Source organism: Gymnoscopelus braueri, assembly GCF_963280865.1.
Source record: "Gymnoscopelus braueri genome assembly, chromosome: 4".
Lineage (NCBI taxonomy): Eukaryota > Metazoa > Chordata > Actinopteri > Myctophiformes > Myctophidae > Gymnoscopelus > Gymnoscopelus braueri.
In genome coordinates, this window is record NC_137605.1 from 58,266,220 (window position 1) to 58,287,779 (window position 21,560).

Consider the following 21,560-nt stretch of genomic DNA (forward strand, 5'->3'; position numbering starts at 1 on the left):
TTCAGTGTGGGACCATTTATGAAGCAAACAATATAATAGCTGTAGCAGAATTCTGGTGACTTTGCAAGCAGTGCATACAGTGTACTTATAGTGAAACTACAACTTGTTATTTCTGTGGATCACGTTGAGTTGGCCTTCCAATTATGATAATTATTTCTCAGAATTATTTACTGTACACAAAGCGCTGTTTTTTTTTACCACATGCGGTACCTTGACATTTGTTTTGGCAAAAATAACCACTTTTCCAGACGCCGCTGCACGTTTGTGTGCTTAGTGAGGGCAGGTTGAAAATGGTTAAAAGAGCAGCATGTATGTACAACAACGTGGGCACAATGATGGAAATATGAAATTATCATTGAAGTTGTGCTGTTATCCGGACTAACTTTCTGTATAGTTAGAGAGCAGGTCAGAGAACCAGTGCCTTGCTCAAGGACATGCAGACAGGACTGACCACACCCACACACAGACTCATTGACTGTAGTGGGGAATTGAACAATAATTATTTATTTTAGTTTTTACTCTTAATTCAAATATTACTCAAATATTAAGTGGTCATTATTTATCATTATAAAAGATGATTATCTTTGATTTGGGAGCATCAATAAATTCCATCTCGCTATAAATTCATATGAACTTAGGCACATGAAGTTTCTGTGAGAATCAGTGAGAGCATTTTTAAATTGGGATGGTGTGGCTGGCATTCCACTGATATAATATCATAATATTCCACTGATATCATAATTCCACTGATATCATAATATATTAGTTTGTTTACAGGACAGTTAAATCTTATCCCTCGGCAACCGGACCACCTATTTTCCAGTAAACACTGTGTTGGTATCTGTAAAGCCTACTTTAGAATCCGTCATGCGATGGTTGTCTTGCCAAAATGCGACTTATTGTTGGCTTGTAGTAGAGTTATTTTTGGCAAGCGACCCCATACTGCCTCTACTATCACTGCTGCCTTATCACAGTGGATGCTCATTCTAGGTGTGCATTTCCTATAGCGCTCCTCTGTGTAAAAATATTGAATTTGAAAAACTTCTGAAATTGATTCTTGAACATTTAACTTATAAGCAAGCACTTAACTCTTTCAATGCCATGCTTATTTATGGAATTTTGGTTCTGAGTGCCACAGCAAAATTCATTGTAAAAAAAAAAGTGCTTAGGAGCCGAGATACAGCCTTTTTCAGTAAGTAGTTAAACAAAGAGTGAATGGAGCAGCAAATCTTCAAATCATCATATCTTGGGTTCTGAACATGTTTTTCCCCCCAAAAAAAAGAAGAAAAAAAATTTGACGTCATGTGGCACGCGGGGGCGTCAGGCCTCGTGACGTCTTTGACGTCATGTGGCACAGAATGAGTTAAAGACAAGTAAACAAATAACTTTTTTTTACTTTGATGAATTAATAAAACATTTTATTTTACCACTTAAGCACTATTCAATCATAATAAATAGCAGATCTACAAGCTCACCATTGTGAATTATATATATTAAAAAGGTTTTATCCCACAATTCTTGTAACCAATTTTTTCACCCAGTGCCAATTGCCTATGTAATCCTGGGCGCTACTCTCCCTCTGTCAGCCTAGGGAGAGCCCACAACTGAGCACATGCCTCCTTCAATGCATGAGGAGTGAGCAGGCCGCTTCTTATCACCTGACAGGGGGGAGTTTCCCCGGTAGGACGTAGCGTGTGGAAGGAACACGTTATTCCAACCAGTCCCTTTCATTACATTACAGTCATTTAGCAGACGCTTTTATCCAAAGCGACTTACAATAAGTGCATTCAACATAGGTAGGGAACGAAACTACTAATCACCAGAAGTCTTAAGTGCATTTTCTGCAAAAACAAGCAACCAAGAGTATACCTAGCGCTAAGGTAAAAGTGCAATATATCAGCTACCTACTTTCTTAAACAGATGAGACAAAATAGCTTAATCAAATGAGCAAGAGCTAAAACAAATAAGTGTATCGACTAAACAAGATCCAATTAAACAATACAACAATGAAACAAGAGTTTGTACAACTAGTTAACAACAAGTAGGCCAGGCAAAGAGGAAGGGTAGTGTTTCCCCTCCATCAGGCGCCCCGGCTGACCAGGGGGAGGCAGTCTAGAGACCAGGATTGCTGCATGTTTTTTGTTAGGGTACCTACCTTAGGGGACACGGGGAGAACATGCAAACTCCACACAGAAAGGCCCTTTCACCAACCCCACCGAGGGTATGGGCACTGATGAAGCGGAGATCTGCTATATTTGAAAAGGTCCACTTAATGATACGCCCGAAATAGGGACGCTAGGATGAAAGTGGTAAAAAATCGGCAGACATCAACTGCAATAATTGCTGATTTAATCAAAAACGTCAAATAATGGCTGATATATCAGCCAAACCGATATATATTGGTCAGATTCTAATGTTGTTTGCTTTTAATGTTGGCAAGTGACACCATCATACTATGGAACATAAATTGGGCTTAATATTGCTACCGCCTTAGCCCAGTGGATTGTTATAGTAGTGTAGGTGTCTATACTACATACATGGGCAACTAGCGGCCCGGTGGCCACATGCGGCCCCCACCTTCACTTAATGCGGCCCACAGGTTAATATCGGAATACTAATATATTATTGACATAAGTATAACTAAATGCATTTGAAATTAAATAAGTGTTACTTTTCAGGATTCCAATAAAAAAATAGCAAAAATAGCAGATCTACAAGCTCAAAACGCGTCGCACTGCGACGTTACTTAACTGCGCGTTAAGTGTAGGGGTGTGCCGATACACTCATTTCACCAAACGATACGATATTTGGCTCACAACTTCGATACGATTTCGATACGATACGCACTTTTTTATTATGAAAATATATGGGAGAGAGAAAATGCAAACAAATAATTCTGTTTTTGCATTATTCAGACGCAAACTTGTAGCTTTTCAGCTACAATAGCCGTTTTGAATCCAAATAGGGCAATAGTGTGACACCTGACCCGAAAAAAAACAACATGTTGTCAACCTTTTCACCTCGGGGCTGTTTTCAAACCTGATTATTATTATTGTAAAAAAAAAAAAAAAAAAAAACGATACATATCGTCACGAAAACGTATCGCGATATATCGCGGGACGATATATCGGCACACCCCTAGTTAAGTGGCATTAATTTATGAAAAAAATGGGAGATAAGACGTGTCTGCCCGACGGTATGTGCAATGTGGCCCTCTGGAGTGAGTGTGGAAATATAGTGGACCTCTCCATCATCAAAGTTGCATCACCCCTGGACTACTACCGTTCATTGGATCAACATTGACGATACCTCGGATCCGAGGTAGTTAGTATTTAGTCACAAGCGCTTGTTAATACTTTTCATTGGTTCACTAAAACCCACTGACACACTTAACCACTTCTAAAATACAGCAAAAATAGCTGATCTACAGGCTCACAACGCACTGTGAGCTTGTAATTTAGATCGACTATTTTTGCTACTTGACACTCTTCTAAAACGAAGTAGGGGGTTAATTTAGAACGGAGGAAAAATGAAATATAGGAGATGCAAGGTTTCTGCCAGACAACGAGGATATGCCGCCCGCAACACTCCCTCTGGATTAGATGTTTAGTGTTGGTACAGGTTGGATTAGATGTTTAGTGTTGGTACAGGTTGGATTAGATGTTTAGTGTTGGTACAGGTTGGATTAGATGTTTAGTGTTGGTACAGGTTGGTATTAAATGTTTAGTGTTGGTACAGGTTGGATTAGATGTATAGTGTTGGTACAGGTTGGATTAAATGTTTAGTGTTGGTACAGGTTGGATTAGATGTTTAGTGTTGGTACAGGTTGGATTAGATGTTTAGTGTTGGTACAGGTTGGATTAGATGTTTAGTGTTGGTACAGGTTGGATTAGATGTTTAGTGTTGGTACAGATTGGATTAGATGTTTAGTGTTGGTACAGGTTGGATTAGATGTTTAGTGTTGTTACAGGTTGGATTAGATGTTTAGTGTTGGTACAGGTTGGATTAGATGTTTAGTGTTGGTACAGGTTGGATTAGATGTTTAGTGTTGGTACAGGTTGGATTAGATGTTTAGTGTTGTTACAGGTTGGATTAGATGTTTAGTGTTGGTACAGGTTGGAATAGATGTTTAGTGTTGGTACAGGTTGGATTAGATGTTTAGTGTTGTTACAGGTTGGATTAGATGTTTAGTGTTGGTACAGGTTGGATTAGATGTTTAGTGTTGGTACAGGTTGGATTAGATGTTTAGTGTTGGTACAGGTTGGTATTAGGACACAGAGAGGGGTGTGTGGGATGCTGTGTCTATTCACTTAGTGAGCTTTTGACCCATTCAATCCGGGAATGCATCTGTGATTCTGTGTCATTTTAAGATTTCTTTGGGCTATTCAAAATCGCAGATATACAAGCTCATGGTGCCGCACTATGAGCTTTTAGATCTGCAATGTTTGAAAAAAAAATGCGCAAATCTTTGAATGTAGGCCTTATGTTTTTGTAAGCAAACACTTTTAACTCAAATCTTTGCTTCTGGGGTTTCTACAATTTTGTTTTTGGAAAAAAAATACGTATGTTGCTATAATATCAGTGGTTCTCAAACCTTTTTCATGTCAAGGACCACCCAAAATGATACGTATTTCGCCGCGGACCCCCCATCTCAAAATATTTTGTTCCAGGGACCCCCAGAAGCAAAGATTTGAGTTTGCACACATTTTCAAATTTTCTTTTTTGAAAAATAGCAGTTCTACAAGCTCGTATGAGGGCATTTGTTGCACATGTGGGCTATATGAATCTGTTCAACACTTTGTATCAGGAGCGATATATCGTGTTTTTGGGGCCCAATAATACCAATACTGGGGATTAAAACCCACCACCGCGAAGGTTGTGGGTTGGAATCCACCATGGTGCGTCAGGCTTTGTTGGGCGTATGTACGAACACGTGTTTCGGCAGAGGGGGTGATATTAGTCACTAGTCTAGCAGGTACTCCTACAGGCTGGGGCGGCGCATGTCAGCAGGGAGTGTTGGGCGGGAGGAGTAGGATGAAGGGCTCTACGTCCTCCCGGTGGGGGCTCCTCACTGGCAGGTGAGTCAGTCCAATCAGTGGTGGAAGAAGTACTCTGATATTTTACTTAACTCTCTCAGTGCCAATGAAATAAAAAAAATATTGCGAACTGTGCCAGCATTTTTTTTTAATAAAACAAAATAATAAGTTAACACATTGGGTGCCAGAGGTTTATTAAAATATTATACGTTGAGTGCCTGCATTTCTTCCATCCACTTGCGTTATACGTTTCGTGGTGTAGAAGCCCCGACGAGGAAGTGCATGTAAACAAAGCGTGCGTGCGAGACGGCGGAGGGTCCCGACTAACGCCTGGAACAATAATATTTCTAACGCGATCCTCCATTGCAGCGTGATCGCCGATCGAAAACGGCTCGTTTTCACCACATTAAAAAGAAATGGAGATATTAAGCTTTTAGTCAAGGAGATAACATTGAAAACGCCGACCGGAAGGATTTTTGACATGGAGCCAGATCCAGCTTCTTCTTCTCAGAAACTCCTTGGGTGATGTCAAAGTTTCGTTTTAGCGCCCCACGTGGCCCTCATGTATAAAAATAGAATTGGGTCAAAAACGGTCCGGACCGTTTTCGGCACTTCTCGTTTGGATCCTCAAAAACGGTCCGGACCGTTTTTGGCATTCAATGTGTTAAACAAGAAGTGAATGGAGCAGCACATCTTCGGATCACGATATCTTGGGTTCTGAAAATTCAAAAAAAGGTTTTTATTTAAAAAAAACTCTGGATAACTCGTAGCTTGGCACTGAGAGAGTTAAGTAAAAGTAGCAATACCACAATATAAAAATATTTTTATATTTTTATATTTTACAAGTAAAAGGCCTGTGTGAAAGTATTGAAAATTGGAAATACTCCACTAAAGTAAAAATACCTCAAAATTGTACTTAAGTACAGTACTTGAGTAAATGTACTTAGTTATTTTACACCACTGAGTAGGATACAACAGCAGTGACGACACAGAAATGTGTGTGGGGAGGAATCAATTGGCATAACAAACGACTAAATTGGGAAGAAAAGGGGTAAAAAAAAAAACTACCCAACCAACAAAAAAAAACATTACAGGAGATTTGTTATCTTCTTTCTCTCTAAAATGTGTGTGCGTGTGTGTACTTAAAATGTGTTAATATGCTTGTTTAATATGAACAGCTGATGTGAGCATGACCTCATTACTCAGCTAATGGATTCATCTGTCATCTACACATGTCCTGTTTAACACAGAGCATCTGTCCTCCACACACACACTCAATCACTCGCTCGCTCACTCACACACACACACACACACACACACACACACACACACTAATGAAGGTCAAAGGGCACGGAACATTTCTGTCCTGTTTTTAAAGGGCGTGTAAGTGATTAAAAAAAAGAAGTTTAAGCTCTATATTCTGCTATAGAGTACAGAAGTCCTGACGTCACTCGTTCATCCCCTGGGTCGCGGAAGTAATTTCTCTATGGAGAATAACATTGGGTCATCTTAATATCGTCTCGTATAAGAATTGTGGTCCAAAAATAAACAAACTGTCTCAGCGATATTGTCAGGGAGGTGGCTCTGTATCGTTTATGATAATCAGTCACTCATATTTGATATAGTCTGTTTCTGGCCAAAATGTTACTAATTCGGCGGAAGTAACATTAGCGTTTTGTCACCGTCAGTTGATGCTTCATATCAAGAGTAAAACCGCCGGGATTTTTTTTTTTTTTGGAACACAGTTCTTATTTGACGCGATATTAAACACGTCTATCGGAATTCAGAATTGGGGAAATAAAAACACGACCCAGGTAGGATGCGTAAATTACGCTCTATTGCAATTTGTTAAGTAACTGGGGTTCCCCCGTCTCTCCAGCTGCTGCCACCTATACGTTGTTATACCTTTGAATCCGGGAGCCACCTCTGTGTCTCATTAGTTGTTGCTATACATATAGCAACATCATGTTGTATAATTTTTTTTAGTAAGAATTTGAACATTTTCAGAAATCTTAGGTTAGGTTTTAGAAGGCGTTTTTAGAATCGTCCTCAGGTCTAAATGGGTTAAGTAAACGGAACATACATTTGTCCCGGTTACTGGACAAACACTCTATAGCTATATCAATATCAAAATATAGCATAATAACTATTTAGTACTTACATTAACAAAATAGTATCACGTAAACCATCTTTAAACAAATGGCAGCAGGTAGCATTACATGATTAATCTGGGGAGTATTTACAGTATATGCCACTACAATTATTAGTCACAATGTAGAGTGCAGTCAGTGTAATGTTCCCAAAGCCTTTCATGTCAAGGACCCCCAAATTAATGTATTTAGCCGCGGACCCACAGTTGAAAATATTTTATGCCAGGGAGTCAGGGACCCCCATACATGATCAAATACTTTCAATATTAAACGTTTTTGGTTTTAGCTGTATAGCAACTTAAGTTTTTTAGAAAACCTTTTTAGAAGGCATTCTTTGAATCGGCCTCAGGTCTAAATGGGTGAACTCATTTAGCTGGGGGGGGACCCCCTTGAACCCCCTCAAGGACCCCCCCCTGCCCTGGGGGTCCCCGGACCCCCACTTTGAGAAGTACTGAACCAGAGAGTGGAGAGAGAAAGTCATCATTGTCAGCCACACAGAGATAAAACAAAGTGAATGTGGAGCATGTTGCTCAGGGGAATAGCAGATCTAGTTCAGCAGAAGTCAGGAACTGGGGCCGCCATTATCCCATTCAGTCCGGGAACGCACCTGTGTCATTTCAAATTTGTGCCATAACCGTTATTTTATACTTTAAGTTATTCAAAAATAGCAGATCTACAAGCTCATAGCACGGCACCGAGTGCCGCGCTATGAGCTTGTAGATCTGCAATTTTTTTGCAAATCTTTGACTATATATATTTATTAAAGCAAACATTTTTAACTCAAATCTTTGCTTTTGGGGGGTCCCTGGAACTAAATATTTTGAGATGGGGGTCAGGGGCCAAATACATATAATTTTGGGTGGTCCTTGACATGAAAAAGTTTGAGAACCACTGATATTTAGCAACAATAGTTTTTCAGAAAACTGTTAGGATTTAGAAGACATTTGTAGAATCCCCAGAAGTTTTAAAATGTTCGCTTAAAAAAATATATTTTCTTTTTTTTTCTTTTTTTCAGATCTACAAGCTCGAAGCGCTGCACCATGAGCTTGTAGATCTGCTATTTTTGAATATCTAATATCTAAAATTACACAGATGCGTTCCCGGTCTAAATGGATTAAGCCTGATATAGCCCATACATTGTAGCTCACCCCAAAAATAACTCCTAGCATTAATGCTGCACCAAAAACATTGAATATTGTGATTTGTGTGATTTATTTCACTTCTAAACATCAACTGAGACATTGAGCACGGGTTTCTTTGATGTTCCAAGAGTATCTAAATCAGTTGCCAAAACATCCTTTTTAAAGGATTTAAAGCTCCCTCTGACTGGAACAATCTACCTGTTCATATTCGGTCAATAACATCTTTTCAGTTTAAAACTGCGCTGTCCTCTCACCTTGAGATGACCTGTTCATGCTTTGCTTTGACTAAATAATCATTATAACAACAGATCTACTGTATGACGCAATGATCCATTTATGTGCTCTGTGGTGTTGTTGTTGTTGTTGTTTGGTTATTGTTATATGTTTTGTTTAATTTGTTTGGTTGGTGATGTTTGAATTGTCTAAATGTATGAATTTTGTAATTTATGGACCCCCTTGAAAACAAGATGGTTCATCTCAAGCGGTTGTTCCCAATAATGTCAATGAATCGTGAAACATGGCGCTTAATCTCTTGACCATTAAGTAATTATTTACCACTGGGTAGCTCAGGGGTAGAGTGGCCGGATGGCAACCGTGAGGTTCCCAGTTCGATCCCGGGCTCCCCCAGAGTAGTGTCGAAGTGTCCTTGAGCAAGACACTGATGAGCAGGTTGGTGCCTTGCATGGTTTCCTCCGCCATCGGTGTATGAATGTGTGTGTGAATGGGTGAATGTAATGCACAATCTATGTAATGCGCTTTGGATAAAAGCGCTTTATAAATGCACCATTTACCATTTATTTTACCTGTTGTCAAAAATTGTTAAAAGTGGTCAAGAAATGTCAGAAATATCGACAATCTACCGACTCACAATGCGTCCCATCGCTGTTAGGATTTAGAAGACATTTGTAGAATCCCCAGAAGCAAAGAGTTGAGTTTAAAATGTTTAAGACATTTTTCAAAAATAGCAGATCTACAAGTCACTCAGCAAATGCCTAGATGTTAATCTGCCTGTAATGGCAGCAACAAATGATATATCTGATGCCATTAGGGATGCACAAAATAGATATTTTCTGGGCCAATAAACAACTATATCAACCTATATTGGCCGATAACATCATTTCCGTGGTCATATTTTCGACCAATATCGATATTGGAATTTAACAAATAATTTTCCATGGTTATATTGACCAATATCAATGCAGAGATACCGACATTTGTGCAAATCTTTGAATATATAATTTGCGAACGCAGCGCGCCTCAGCGCGAAGTGGAGCTTACTATGAAACCTTGCTCGGGTTGTGTGTGTGTGTCTCTGTGTGCACTGCCTGCCCCATGTGACTCACGCTCTCATTGGCTGCTGACAGATCTCAGTGTGGAGCTTACTATGAAACCAACCCGATCGCCCCCCAAACACGGTGAAATAGCACGGATTGACAAACGGCAATTCCGTGCATAGATGACTAGGAACTCCGAAACTCTGTGCATAGGAGAACCATATCCCCCCCATTAACTTCAATACGAGGCGGAGGCAGTCACGTGACTTTCTCTCTACGCTCTCCCCATCACGGTGAAATAACACGGATTACAACTCCGTAAATACACAACATTTTCGAGCTGCGTTCGCTTCGCGCGTTTGCGCGTCTTACTTGTGTGTGTATATATATATATATATATATATATATATATATATAATTTTTTTTTAAACATTTTTAACTCAAATCTTTGCTTCTGGGGGGGGGGGGGGTCCCTGGAACAAAATATTTTGAGATGGGGGTCCACGGCCAAATACATACCATTTTGGGTGTTCCTTAACATGCAAAAGTTTTGAGCACCACTGATATACTGTAGCAACGTTTTTCAGAAAACTGTTAGGATTTAGAAGACCTTTGTAGAATCGGCCTCAGGTCTTAATGGGTTAAAGCAGATAACTTGCTCTCTTGCATTGCCCTCTGTGTGAAAGTGGAGACTTGCCGAAATCACCCATAAAATGCTCAAAGTACAGAAGCAATACAGAAGTGTTGCTGTGTCTTTGGCTGCACAAAAACACTAACTGCCCTCGGCTTCTCCTTGGTTGAACAGTGAGATGTTGTGTCGCAGCACACAACCTACATTCAGATTCTGCTGATTTACAAGCACTCTGTTGGATATTGTTGTCAGGCAGAAACCTTGTATCTCCATATTTCAACTTAAAGAAAATAAATAATCTTCATGAATCAAAGGAGTAGTTCTACAAGCTCACAAGTGTGTGTGTGTGTGTGTGTGGGGGGGGTTATACATATTGAACCAATGCAAAAATAATAAATAATAACTCCATTGGATCCATTGGAACACAGCTTTTTTTTTCATTTCCTGAAAAGTAACGCCTTTGGACATACAAGGTTTCTACCCGACAGCGACGATAATTATGTGGGATGACTGCCTGTTTTATAGCCTGCCTGACCTGAATGTTTCAATGTTTAACGGCCTTGGCTGCATGGTGGGAAGAGTAAGGCAGGCAGACAGCGCTGTGTCAGGATAGAATTCTAACATGATCATCACAACTAGTGTTGCCATGTCCGCTTAGTATAAGCAACTTTGGGCTTGTTTTTCTGTTGTTTTTTTGCTTATTAGGGCTTGTTTATAGTTGCTTATTTGGATTTGTTTCATAATGTTTAAACCAGTGATTCTCAAACAATTTCATGTCAAGGACCCCCAAATTAATATGTAATTGTCCGTTTATCCCCATCTGAGAATATTTCTCCCCATCTGGGAATATATAACTCCGGTACCAGATCTTTTTAAATATTTCAAATATTTAAATGTTTCACTTTTCCCCCAAGATTCTTTTGAAAATAGCAGATCTACAAGCAGAAAACAAATCTTGTATATAGTTTTAAAGTGCTAATGTGGCCTAGTCACTTCTTTCGGGCTTGTTTTCATAGACCTGGTTGCTTATTTCTCTTGCTAAATCTGGCAACACTGGTCACAACTAAGCTGAAAACATGTTGCAAGCCAAGTTTCCCATCTGGGATAAAGTGACTGGACTTGTTTAAGTGCTTACTAAGAAGGTTCTGGCAGAATGCCTCACGGGGTTTCTCTCAAAATGACTTATCTCTTGTTGTTGTTGTTTTCTTGGTTAACCACTTTAACTCTATTCTGGGGCAACCATTCGGTGAAAACAGCAGATCTACAAGCTCACAACAACATTGTGAGCTTGTAGATCGGCTATTTTCGGGGATGATATTTAGAAAACAGGAGGGGGGCCTTGTATTGAGCCCTGGGGGAACTCCTGTCAAAGAATAAAAAATAAATAGACTTGAAATGAACAAAACAGTAAATAAAAAGAATACAGTGTAACTTCTGTCTCTTTCTCTCTCTCCATCAGGATCGATGGGGAACCGGAAAATGGCTTCTCCAGAGGTAGGGCCTGACACAGTCGCAATGCCTGTTTTTGGGAACATAACAACAGTCGCAATGCCTGTTTTTGGGAACATAACACAGTAGCTATATTGGAGAGACAAATTGGGGTTTAGTGATGTTGCTTTCTTCCTGTAAAGCAAGGGTTCCCAAACTTTTCAGGCCACGACCCCCCAAAAATAATCATATTTGAACTGGGGACCCCCCAGCCTGACAAGCACTTTGAATTGTAGCATTACATTTAGTTTGACTCGGTTCCAAAGATACATATTGTGAAAATAGCCGAGCTACAAGCTCACAACGCCTCGCACTTAGCTTGTAGTTTGGCTATTTTCACAATGTTTGCCTCTTTTTTACGTAATGTTTGACAATTTGGACAATTTGGTATTAAAAAGGTCTTAAAAGTCATTAAATAGAAAACATTTCTCTTTAGAAATGTGCAGATACCCTATATATACTTATACTGTATGTTGGTTTGTTTTACTGTTGCGTGAGAAAACAATGTTGCACATTAAGCTAATCAACTGGGGGCCCACCAAAATAATTTGGTAACCCCTCTGGGGAGTCCCGACCCCCAGTTTGGGAACCACTGCTGTAAAGTATCTTTGAATTACCACATGCAGTAAGCATGAAGGTGTATTTTCCAATGATGTGTCATTCTTTCATTAATTGAGGGTGTGAGTTTGCCCTGATGCTGCCAAACACAGCAAGTTGATGCTTGTCTGACATGAGGTGTTGTCTGAAAGTGATATAGCTGTAAGATACACGTAGATCTAGAGCTGTCACCATTACAAATTTAAGTTGACGATTAATTGTGACCCAATAATTGCGATTAACGATTTAATTGTAAATGGTGCATTTATATAGCGATTTTATCCAAAGCGCTGTACATTGATAGCGATTTCATCCAAAGCGCTTTACATTGATTGTGCCATTCACCCATTCACACACACATTCATACACCGATGGCGGAAGAAACCATAGAAGGCACCAACCTGCTCATCGGGAGCAATTAGGGGTTCAGCGTCTTGCTCAAGGACACTTCTACACTAACTCTGGGGGAGCGCCCAAGCCCGGGATCGAACTGGGAACCTTGCGGTTTCCATTTCACTCTACCCGGCCACTCTACCCCTGAACCACTGCCGCCCCAATTGTGTGTTTGGCGTTGAACTTTGGAACATATGAAGCCTTTTAGGCTTCAGAATCAAATATTGCACAGGGCAGATATGAAAAATAAGTGAATATACAAAGAAATTGAAATATTTAATAATTTTATACATGTAAAAATAGCAGAAATAGCTTTGTGACGCTTTGTAAGCTTGTAGATCTGCTATTTCTGCTATTTTTGTCTCCGCCAAGCCGAAAGGCATGGCGAGAATATGTTTTGCACTCTGTCCGTTCGTGTGTCCGTGTGTGTGTGTCTGTCTGTCTGTCTGTCTGTGAACAGCTAATCTCCGGCACCGTTGGCTCGGCCGCTGGGAAACTGTGCACACACACTCCCTTGATGCCAATTCAGAACCTCTACCCCAAATATTTCACATCTGCAGAGCGCCACCAGGAGGCTGATTTGTGCAAAAAAAAAATTTGCTATTACTCCTACAGATTCTGTCCAAAACGCCTACGTAGGCCTGTCACATGCCTACATTATCCTTTAGAGGAGAATATTTCAATCAAGTATTTTGCTGAAATGAATCATTGTTGCCCTCCAAATGAGTAATTCTTGCCCTCAAATTGCTAATCGGTGTTCCCAAAGTACTTGTTTTTTTTAAGCAATAATCCAGAGAGGGAATGCTAATAACATGAGATATTGGCAGTGGTGTGCATAACAGCTTACATAATACATGACCTTCAGTGTATTATTGCAGTTATACCACAGTTTTACTAAGGATTTATGATTAGAGAAGTGAAAAAAGGCAAAGAAAAAGGTTGCTAGGTTACAGGTAATGTAAACAAGGTTGGATGCGTTAGGAGGAGCACTATATGGACAGATATTCTTATTAGAATGCCTCTCAGCCAATCAAATTGCAAGGTTGGAACTAGCTAATATGTAGTATAGTATTGAGCTTGTATTGATTAATGATGCTTCTCCTATTCCCTGCTTAAGCCCTATAGATATTAAAATTCTGGATCTACAAGCTCAGAACGTCGTTTTTATTTTTAGCAAAAAAACATTATTTTATACTTTGGCTATTAAAAAATAGCAGATATACAAGCTCACTCCCGAGTGCCGCGCTATGAGCTTGTAGATCTGAAAAAAAAATGTAAGTTTGAAAATGTGTGCAAATCTTTGAATATATATTTTTTAAAGCGAACATTTTTAACTCTTTGCCTCCGCGGCCAAATACATATAATTTTAGGAGGCCCTTGACATGAAGAAGGTTTTAACTAATTGAGTGCCATTCACGTGTTTCACGTGTTTTACCTCTATGGTGCAACGTGCCAATCACGCGTTTCACGTGTTTTTGAAAAAAAAAGTAAAAAAACAAAAAAAAACAAGATATCATTATCTGAAGATTTGCAGCTCCATCCACTCCTTGTTTAACTTATAACTGAAAAAGGCTGCTTCCAAAGCACTTTTTTTTTTTGGCACTGGCCAGAAATAGCCAGAAATAAATTGGGCACTCAATGAGTTAAGCACCATTGATATACACGAATCCACAGAGCACTGCCCTGCGCGCAGCCATTGCTGCGGTGTCAACACTCCGCGGACGCGACACCGCAGCAATGGCCGCCTACAGGCAGCTACAGGCAGCGCGTCTGTGGATTCGTGTTTACAGCAACATGTTTTTTTTTTCAGAAAACTGTTAGAGATTTAGAGGACATTTGTAGAATCAAAGAATTGTAGAATTCAAAGATTTCCACTCATTTTCATGATTTAAAAAAAAATAGCAGATCTACAAGCTTGTATATCTGATATTTTTTAATAGCCAAAGAAATCTTAAAATCACACGGATGCGTTCCCGGTCTTAAAAGGTTACGATGTGAAAAATGTGTAGAACCATTTATGGGTGTCCACGGCCAAATACATATTCATTTTGGGGTCCTTGACATGAAAAGGTTTGAGAAGCAAGTGCTCGACATGACTTGGGCAAAGCAAAAAAAGAAACCAACAAAAAGTGTGTGTGTCAGCCAAATCCAAGAATTCCCGGAACTTAGAACTCAAGCCTGCATTGAAATGGATTCCAGTCACACTGCAGTTTGAATGCATGTGTTTACAGCGTTAACCCATTAAGACCGGGTAACGCATCTGTGTGTCATTTTTAGATTAAAAATAGCAGATGTATTGCTATTTTTGTGTGCAAATCTTTGCTTCTGGGGGGGGGGGGTCCCTGGAACAAAATATTTTGAGGCGGACACATTTTGGGTGGTCCTTGACATGAAAAGGTGTGAGAACCACTGATTATATAGCAGCATAGTTTTTTAATGGTTAGGATTTAGAAGCCATTTGTAGAATCCCCAGAAGCAATACGATTTGAGTTACAAATGTTTGCTTTAAATAAATATATATATTCAAAGATTTGCACGAATTTTCAAGATTAAAAAAAAATAGCAGATATACAAGCTCATAGCGTGGCACAGCTTGTATGTCTGCTATTTTTGAATAGCCAAAGAAATCTAAAAATGACACACAGATGCGTTCTCGGATTGAATGTGTTAACATGGACTCAGACAGTTGCTTGTTGACAAGCTGTCAGAAGTGTGTGCAACACAGTCTCCTGTTGCGTAAAGTCAATGTTGACTCAGTCAGCTCTGAAACAAGAGAAGCAGCTTCACTGCAAACACACACACTACTCTCCATGTTCTTGTGTGTTTGTGTGTTGTTTGTTTTGGTCACCTCCCTCCTGACATTTTTCATTTCACATTATTTATGTTGCTTCAGCCCTTATTATAATAATGGTAATAATAACAATATTGTCGTCGTTGTCATTATTGTTATTGTGACAAAGTATACATACCACATTGTACCATAAATATGAACCATATTTTTTACACTTTAGGTATAAGAACAGCCCTATTTTCTTTTTACTTTTTTGGGTTAGGGCTTTTTTTTTTTTTATAGTAGCTGTAGATCAGCTATTTTGATTGATAGATTAATTTATTTTAGTCTTGAATTATTATTTGACAGTGTTCTTTTCTTTTTCTCATGCTAATAGGTCAAACAGGCAGCCACTGATAAATGTGTACAGTCATTATAGAAAAGCTGCAGTGGAATGTGACAGAGTGTCTTTAATAACCACTTACAGTGGTTCTCAAACTTTTAGTTTTGGCTCAGATCATGCCTGTAAATGACTTTTTTCATCCACGGCATCCCTGAATTACATTGTTACTTTATATTTACCTTACATTTATTTCATATTACGGTATGTAAATATGTAAATCTTTCCCACAGATACAGTATGTCACAGAAAAAACGCAAGAGAATATCCATTTCCATTGCACTTAAAGGGATATTTCACTATAAAAACTTTTTGGGGTCATTTTATCTTCTACTCAGGCTTTTGTGAGCCCCCCAGACAGTTTATTTAATTTTATTTAATTTTTTTCATTTCCCCCCAAAAATATTAAAAATAAATGAAAAAAGTATTTTTTTTCTCACGTATTGGAAGGACAATATCAGTCACCAAGGACGGGTGTTTCCGATTAATCTAATATGGTTAAAATGGAGTTGTGAGTTACAATGGGTTTGTATAGGAAGGGGGCGTGTCTGATAAAATTAATATCACATTTCTAAATACTGAATCAAGCAAAACTGTCTGGGGTGCTCCCAAAAGCCTGAGTAAAATGACCCATTAAAAAACAAAAGTGAAATAGCATCCCTATTCTGGGGTCAACATTCGGCAAAAATAACCGATCTACAAGCTCACACGTTCAATCTCACGTTGTGAGCTTGTAGATCTGCAATTTTTGGCCGAAAAGATTTGGTGTAGATCGAAAAAGATTTGTAGAATCGGGTCTTAATGGGTTCATAATTGTCATTAAGCAGTGTGTGTCCAATGCTTGTGTCCCGCTAGATGCCTGGTTCTTCAGCCAACGCCCAGAGCATGAAGAAGACCATCGGTCATCGTGGGGTGGAGACCACCACAGGAGAGACCACCTATAAAAAGGTAAGAACACACAGGAGGGAGGGGGTCAGTGACACCAGTGTGGATTCTAACATGAGCCCAGGCTACAGATGACAGCATGCATCCTAGATTGTTTACAATCAAGGCTTTTGATCAAAATGTTTAGCTTCAGTGATTTCAGCCACAAATGAATTGATTTCACTTTGTGTGTTTTCTATCAAAACGTAGCTTGTATGGTTTCTTGTGTCAGTATTCCTAATCTGCAAAAAATATTTGAATGAACACAAATTTGCCAACTAAAATTGGATGCACCAAATCACCAATTTGAGCTCCTCCATTTTCCCAAGATTGATGGATGAAAATATAAAATGTATGCAAATATCATGTTTTGGGTTTATTTAGAGAGAGGTATTGGGTATTTGCCCCACCAGAACACATTGCAGGCTAGCCAAGAACATACAAACAGCACTCGAAACGGAAGCATTTGATTTGATTTTGGCCAGAGACGATTTCTTATTAAAAAAAATGCTTGCAAAATTATAACATTGTATTTGGACAATATGTAATTGGTAGTCCCACCAAAATATTGCAATAAACACTGTTATTGTGAAACTCTTTTATTTAAGTTCTTTTAAATTACATATTTTATACACATACTGTATGCACATGATATGTACGGAATATCATTCAAAAGTGAGTATGTGTGCAATGATGTCACGGACATATGGTGACACAATATCATTAGACATTATCGAAAATCAACACAGGCTTTGCTTATCCACTACACTATTTCCACCAAAAACACATCGTCACCTTGCTAAACTAATGGCCTAAGTAATTTTTTGAGGAAAATGATATTTTTGCCTAAGTCAGCTCTTCGTGACACTGGCCACCTCTGGTAAAATCGCCTACCTCCTAATTGAAAAGGATCATGCTGTTCCCTCCCCTTTTAGTATAATGGCCTAACTCCCTAGTGTGACTTAGGCCAAAATAGGCATATTGTTTTGCCTTAGTCACATGGTTTTGTGACTTAGGCCAAAGTATTTACTGATTTAGGCCATTACATTTTTTTTGTTGGCCTAAGTCAGATTTAATCCTATTTAAATCTATTTAAATCTCTTATGTTACATAACTGACAGACAGTGTTATTTTTATTTTAATTGTCATAATTTGTTATAAACATTTAAAATTAGTTTGAAGTAATACAATTGTTGAATTTAAATCAGTGGCTAATTTAAATATCGTCGTTGTAGGGCGTAAACCTCATATCTCCATATTTCAACATTTTATGCTTTTTTCATAAATTAAAGGAGTAGTTCACCCAAAAAAAATCTTATTTTCTATCAATTACACACCCCATGAAGCCTTGAATTCATGGAGATTTTTTTGTTTTTGTCGCATTCCTGAGCCAATAATTTGATGACCGTCGGAGTCTCCTGTAGGAGACTTGCGGAGTCTCCTACTGGAGACATTAGCATCTTTCCTCCGGTCATCAAATTATTGGCTTAGGAATGCGACAAAAACAAAAAAATCTCCATGAATTCAGGGTTCTCATGGGGTGTGTAATTGATAGAAAATAAGTAATTTTTAATGCCCTACTTCATCATACAAGAGTGACGCACAAAATAAGTGAAAATAGCCGATCTACAAGATTGTCTATTTTCACTATTTTAAAGTGTTTTTGAAGTAATGATAAAGAAGGAACGGTTTTGGACATGACGAGGTTCACACCCTACAGCAAGCGATATATCGGTCGGAGCATCCATTAGGGTGTCCCAGTACTCATGGCCTCTGTCGTATACTCTCCAGACCACCTCGTCTGCCCTGAAAGGTGCCATCCAGCTGGGCATCACTCACACGGTAGGCAGCCTCAGTCAGAAGGCAGAGAGGGACGTTCTCATGCAGGACTTTGTGGTGGTAGAGAGCATCTTCTTCCCAAGGTTAGTACATACCTTCGACCATACTAGTATTTTGTTTTACTTGAGTAAAAGTATCAATACTGCAATGTAGAAATACTAAGTGATAGTCTGGAATTAAACATTTACTTATTGGTATTGAAATGTACTTAAAGTACCAAAAGTAAAAGGTACCCATTATGCAGAATGTCCCATTTCACATGTTTTCAACTGTATAACATGTATACAAATCTTTTGAAAATAGCAGATCTACAAGCTCACAATGCGTCGCATTAGCTTGTAGATCGGCTATTTTCAAATGGCCGAAATGTATGTGGGGCTGAAGCGGTTAATGTATGTTTTGTAATAATAATCAAAATCTACAATGTAAATAGTAACTAAAGTTTTCAAATAATTGTAGTGGAGTAAAAGTACAATATATTCCTTTGAGATGGAGTGGAGCAGAAGTAAAAGTACAGAAAATTGGAAATACTCCAGTAGTAAGTAAAAATGCCTCAACATTTTACTTAAGTACAGTACTTGAGTAAATGTACTTAGTTAGTTTACACCACTGCCTTCGACAAAGAAACGCACCTGGTGTGACAGGGCTTTCCCAGGCCACGTTTACACGACCAGATCAGAAAACCACAAAGTGCCGTTTGCGTTCTCACTTTTTATTCTGCGTTTACACGGAGACGCAATACATTGATTGAAAACGCTGTAGTGTGCATGCCAGGTGGCTAGGTGGCGGTGTGATGCGCTGCCAGATAGACCAGTCACGCATGCGTAGAACCACTTCCGTTCTACTTCCTATCACAGCTGTTTGTTTACACCAATGTAATAGCATATGCGCCGTGAGCCATGACGTCACACGTTTTGCGGTTTCCCCCGTACTGCCTGTTTACATGGAGACAACGAGGTAGAGCGTTTTCAAAGAAGGGGGTTGGAGGCACGGTGGCGCAGTCGGTAGCGCTGTCGCCTCACAGCTAGAAGGTCCTGGGTTCGATTCCCGCCGGGGGACGCTGTGGGCGCTGGGGGCGTGTCTGCTCCTCCGCGTCATCAGCGCCCATACCCTAGGTGGGGTTGGCGAAAGGGCCTACTCTGTGTGGAGTTTGCATGTTCTGCCCGTGTCTCCTAGGGTTGTTAATACCCTCACAAAAACATGTAGTAATCCTGGTCACTATACCGCCTCCCCCATGACAACCGGGGCGCCTGATGGAGGGGAAGGGAACTGGTTGGAATAACGTGTTCCTTCCACGCGCTACGTCCAACCAGGGAAACTCCCCCCTGACAGGTGACAAGAAGGTCAGTTGGCTCTCATGCCTGAAGGAAGCATGAGCTCGGCCCTGGCCTCCCTACTGTGGGGGACTGGTGTAATGCTGGTGTAGGGCTGGTGTAGCGCCCAGGATCACTTAGGAAATTGGCACCGGGTGAAAAAAATGGGTTACAAAAATCGCGGGATAAAAAAAAAAGAAAAAAAAGAAGGGGGTTTCACTTTGGTGTGCGGTTTCAACCCCCGAAAATGCTGTTGCCCTCTCTAAACCAGTGGTTTTCAATCCTTTTCATATCAATGTCCATTATTTAATTGGCATTTGAGCCACGGACCACCATTTGATGAGATTTAGCCTCTCAGACCCAAAACTTTTATTAGGTATTTTGTTATCGTTGGATACGATAATTCCATGCTGTATTGATATACCATAGGAAAGATAACAGGCAAATGTTGATTAAAAAATAACAATTATTTAATTGAGTAATGCAGATGTTTAACACATTAACCGCCAAGAACGTAGTCCTACGGTCCGTTAAATCCAACTGTTAAGCGCCGAGCCCGTAGAGCCCGTAGGGCTACGGTCTTTTCGCGCATGCGCGGTCCGGGTGCACTTTCGGAATTTTTTTGATCCACTTCCGTTTCCGGTTTGATGACCGGAAACGGAATTATTTGGGATCCGGTTTTGACGATCACGTCCGCCCTCGTTCTACAGACGAAACTGAAACTCAATTCTCTTCCTGTAGTTTTTTCTCCTCGCATTTCACTGTTTAACGTAATCCGCTCTAACTCAAACATGGATGCCCCGTTTGACACGCGATCTTCACTGGGAGATACAGGGAGATCTCGCGGATGTAAACAGACCGGCTCAATCTCAATCTTAAGGATTTTAACAAGATCTATGGCGACATGAAAAAAACAAAAAAAAAAAAAAAACACCTTGGCACTGGTGAGTACATTATGAGATTAACCTCTGGCGGTCGATGTGTTAACAATAATGTAACTTGAGTGTAAAAAAAAAAAAATACATTTTACGCTCTCAAGAGTTAAAGATCTATAAGGGTCCATTTAGTTACCAACTCTCCTTCATTTAGCTGGGGACCACCTTGAACCCCCCCCAGACCACCGGTTGAGAACCACTGGTCTAAACGGAAGGCACATCTCATATTTTATTTAGCCGTTTTCTCTAGAGACAGCCAACTCCATTTTTAACTCACTCCCAGCTCACATTAAAAAAAAAGCTTGAAATTAAATAATGACTCAAGCAGGAAATCCGGTGCACTTCCCCTTCTTGAGATTCCAACTCCCATTTCTGTGAAATTTCTTGACCTCAAACTTCCCAGTAAATGACTACATTGACGGTCATCATTGGTCACCACTCACCAGGTCATTCAGTTCACTGTTTCTCAACTAGTGGACAGAAAATAAATCACTTTCCTACATTACTAAATGCATGGTCAGGGACCACATTTAGACCACCAGTGGTCCACGGACCATCAGTTTGAAAACGCTTGCTATAATGGAAACTGATATTCTCTCAAGTTTTCCTCGTGATATACTTTCCCATAATATGATATCATTTCTTTAATCAAGTGTCTTATGTGAGTG

At 39.6% G+C, this 21,560-nt stretch overlaps 1 protein-coding gene across 1 annotated transcript in view; it reads left to right on the forward strand.

Moving 5' to 3' along the window:
* Positions 1–21,560, forward strand: part of LOC308083696 (uncharacterized protein) — a gene marked incomplete at both ends in the record, with an annotated part of 38,554 nt that overhangs the window by 7,686 nt on the left and 9,308 nt on the right. Inside the window, 3 exons of the mRNA XM_080426009.1 lie at positions 11,693–11,727; positions 16,737–16,829; positions 18,597–18,727. Of these exons, the coding sequence (XP_080282135.1) occupies positions 11,693–11,727; positions 16,737–16,829; positions 18,597–18,727 (259 nt within the window). The remainder of the gene's footprint in view (positions 1–11,692; positions 11,728–16,736; positions 16,830–18,596; positions 18,728–21,560) is intronic.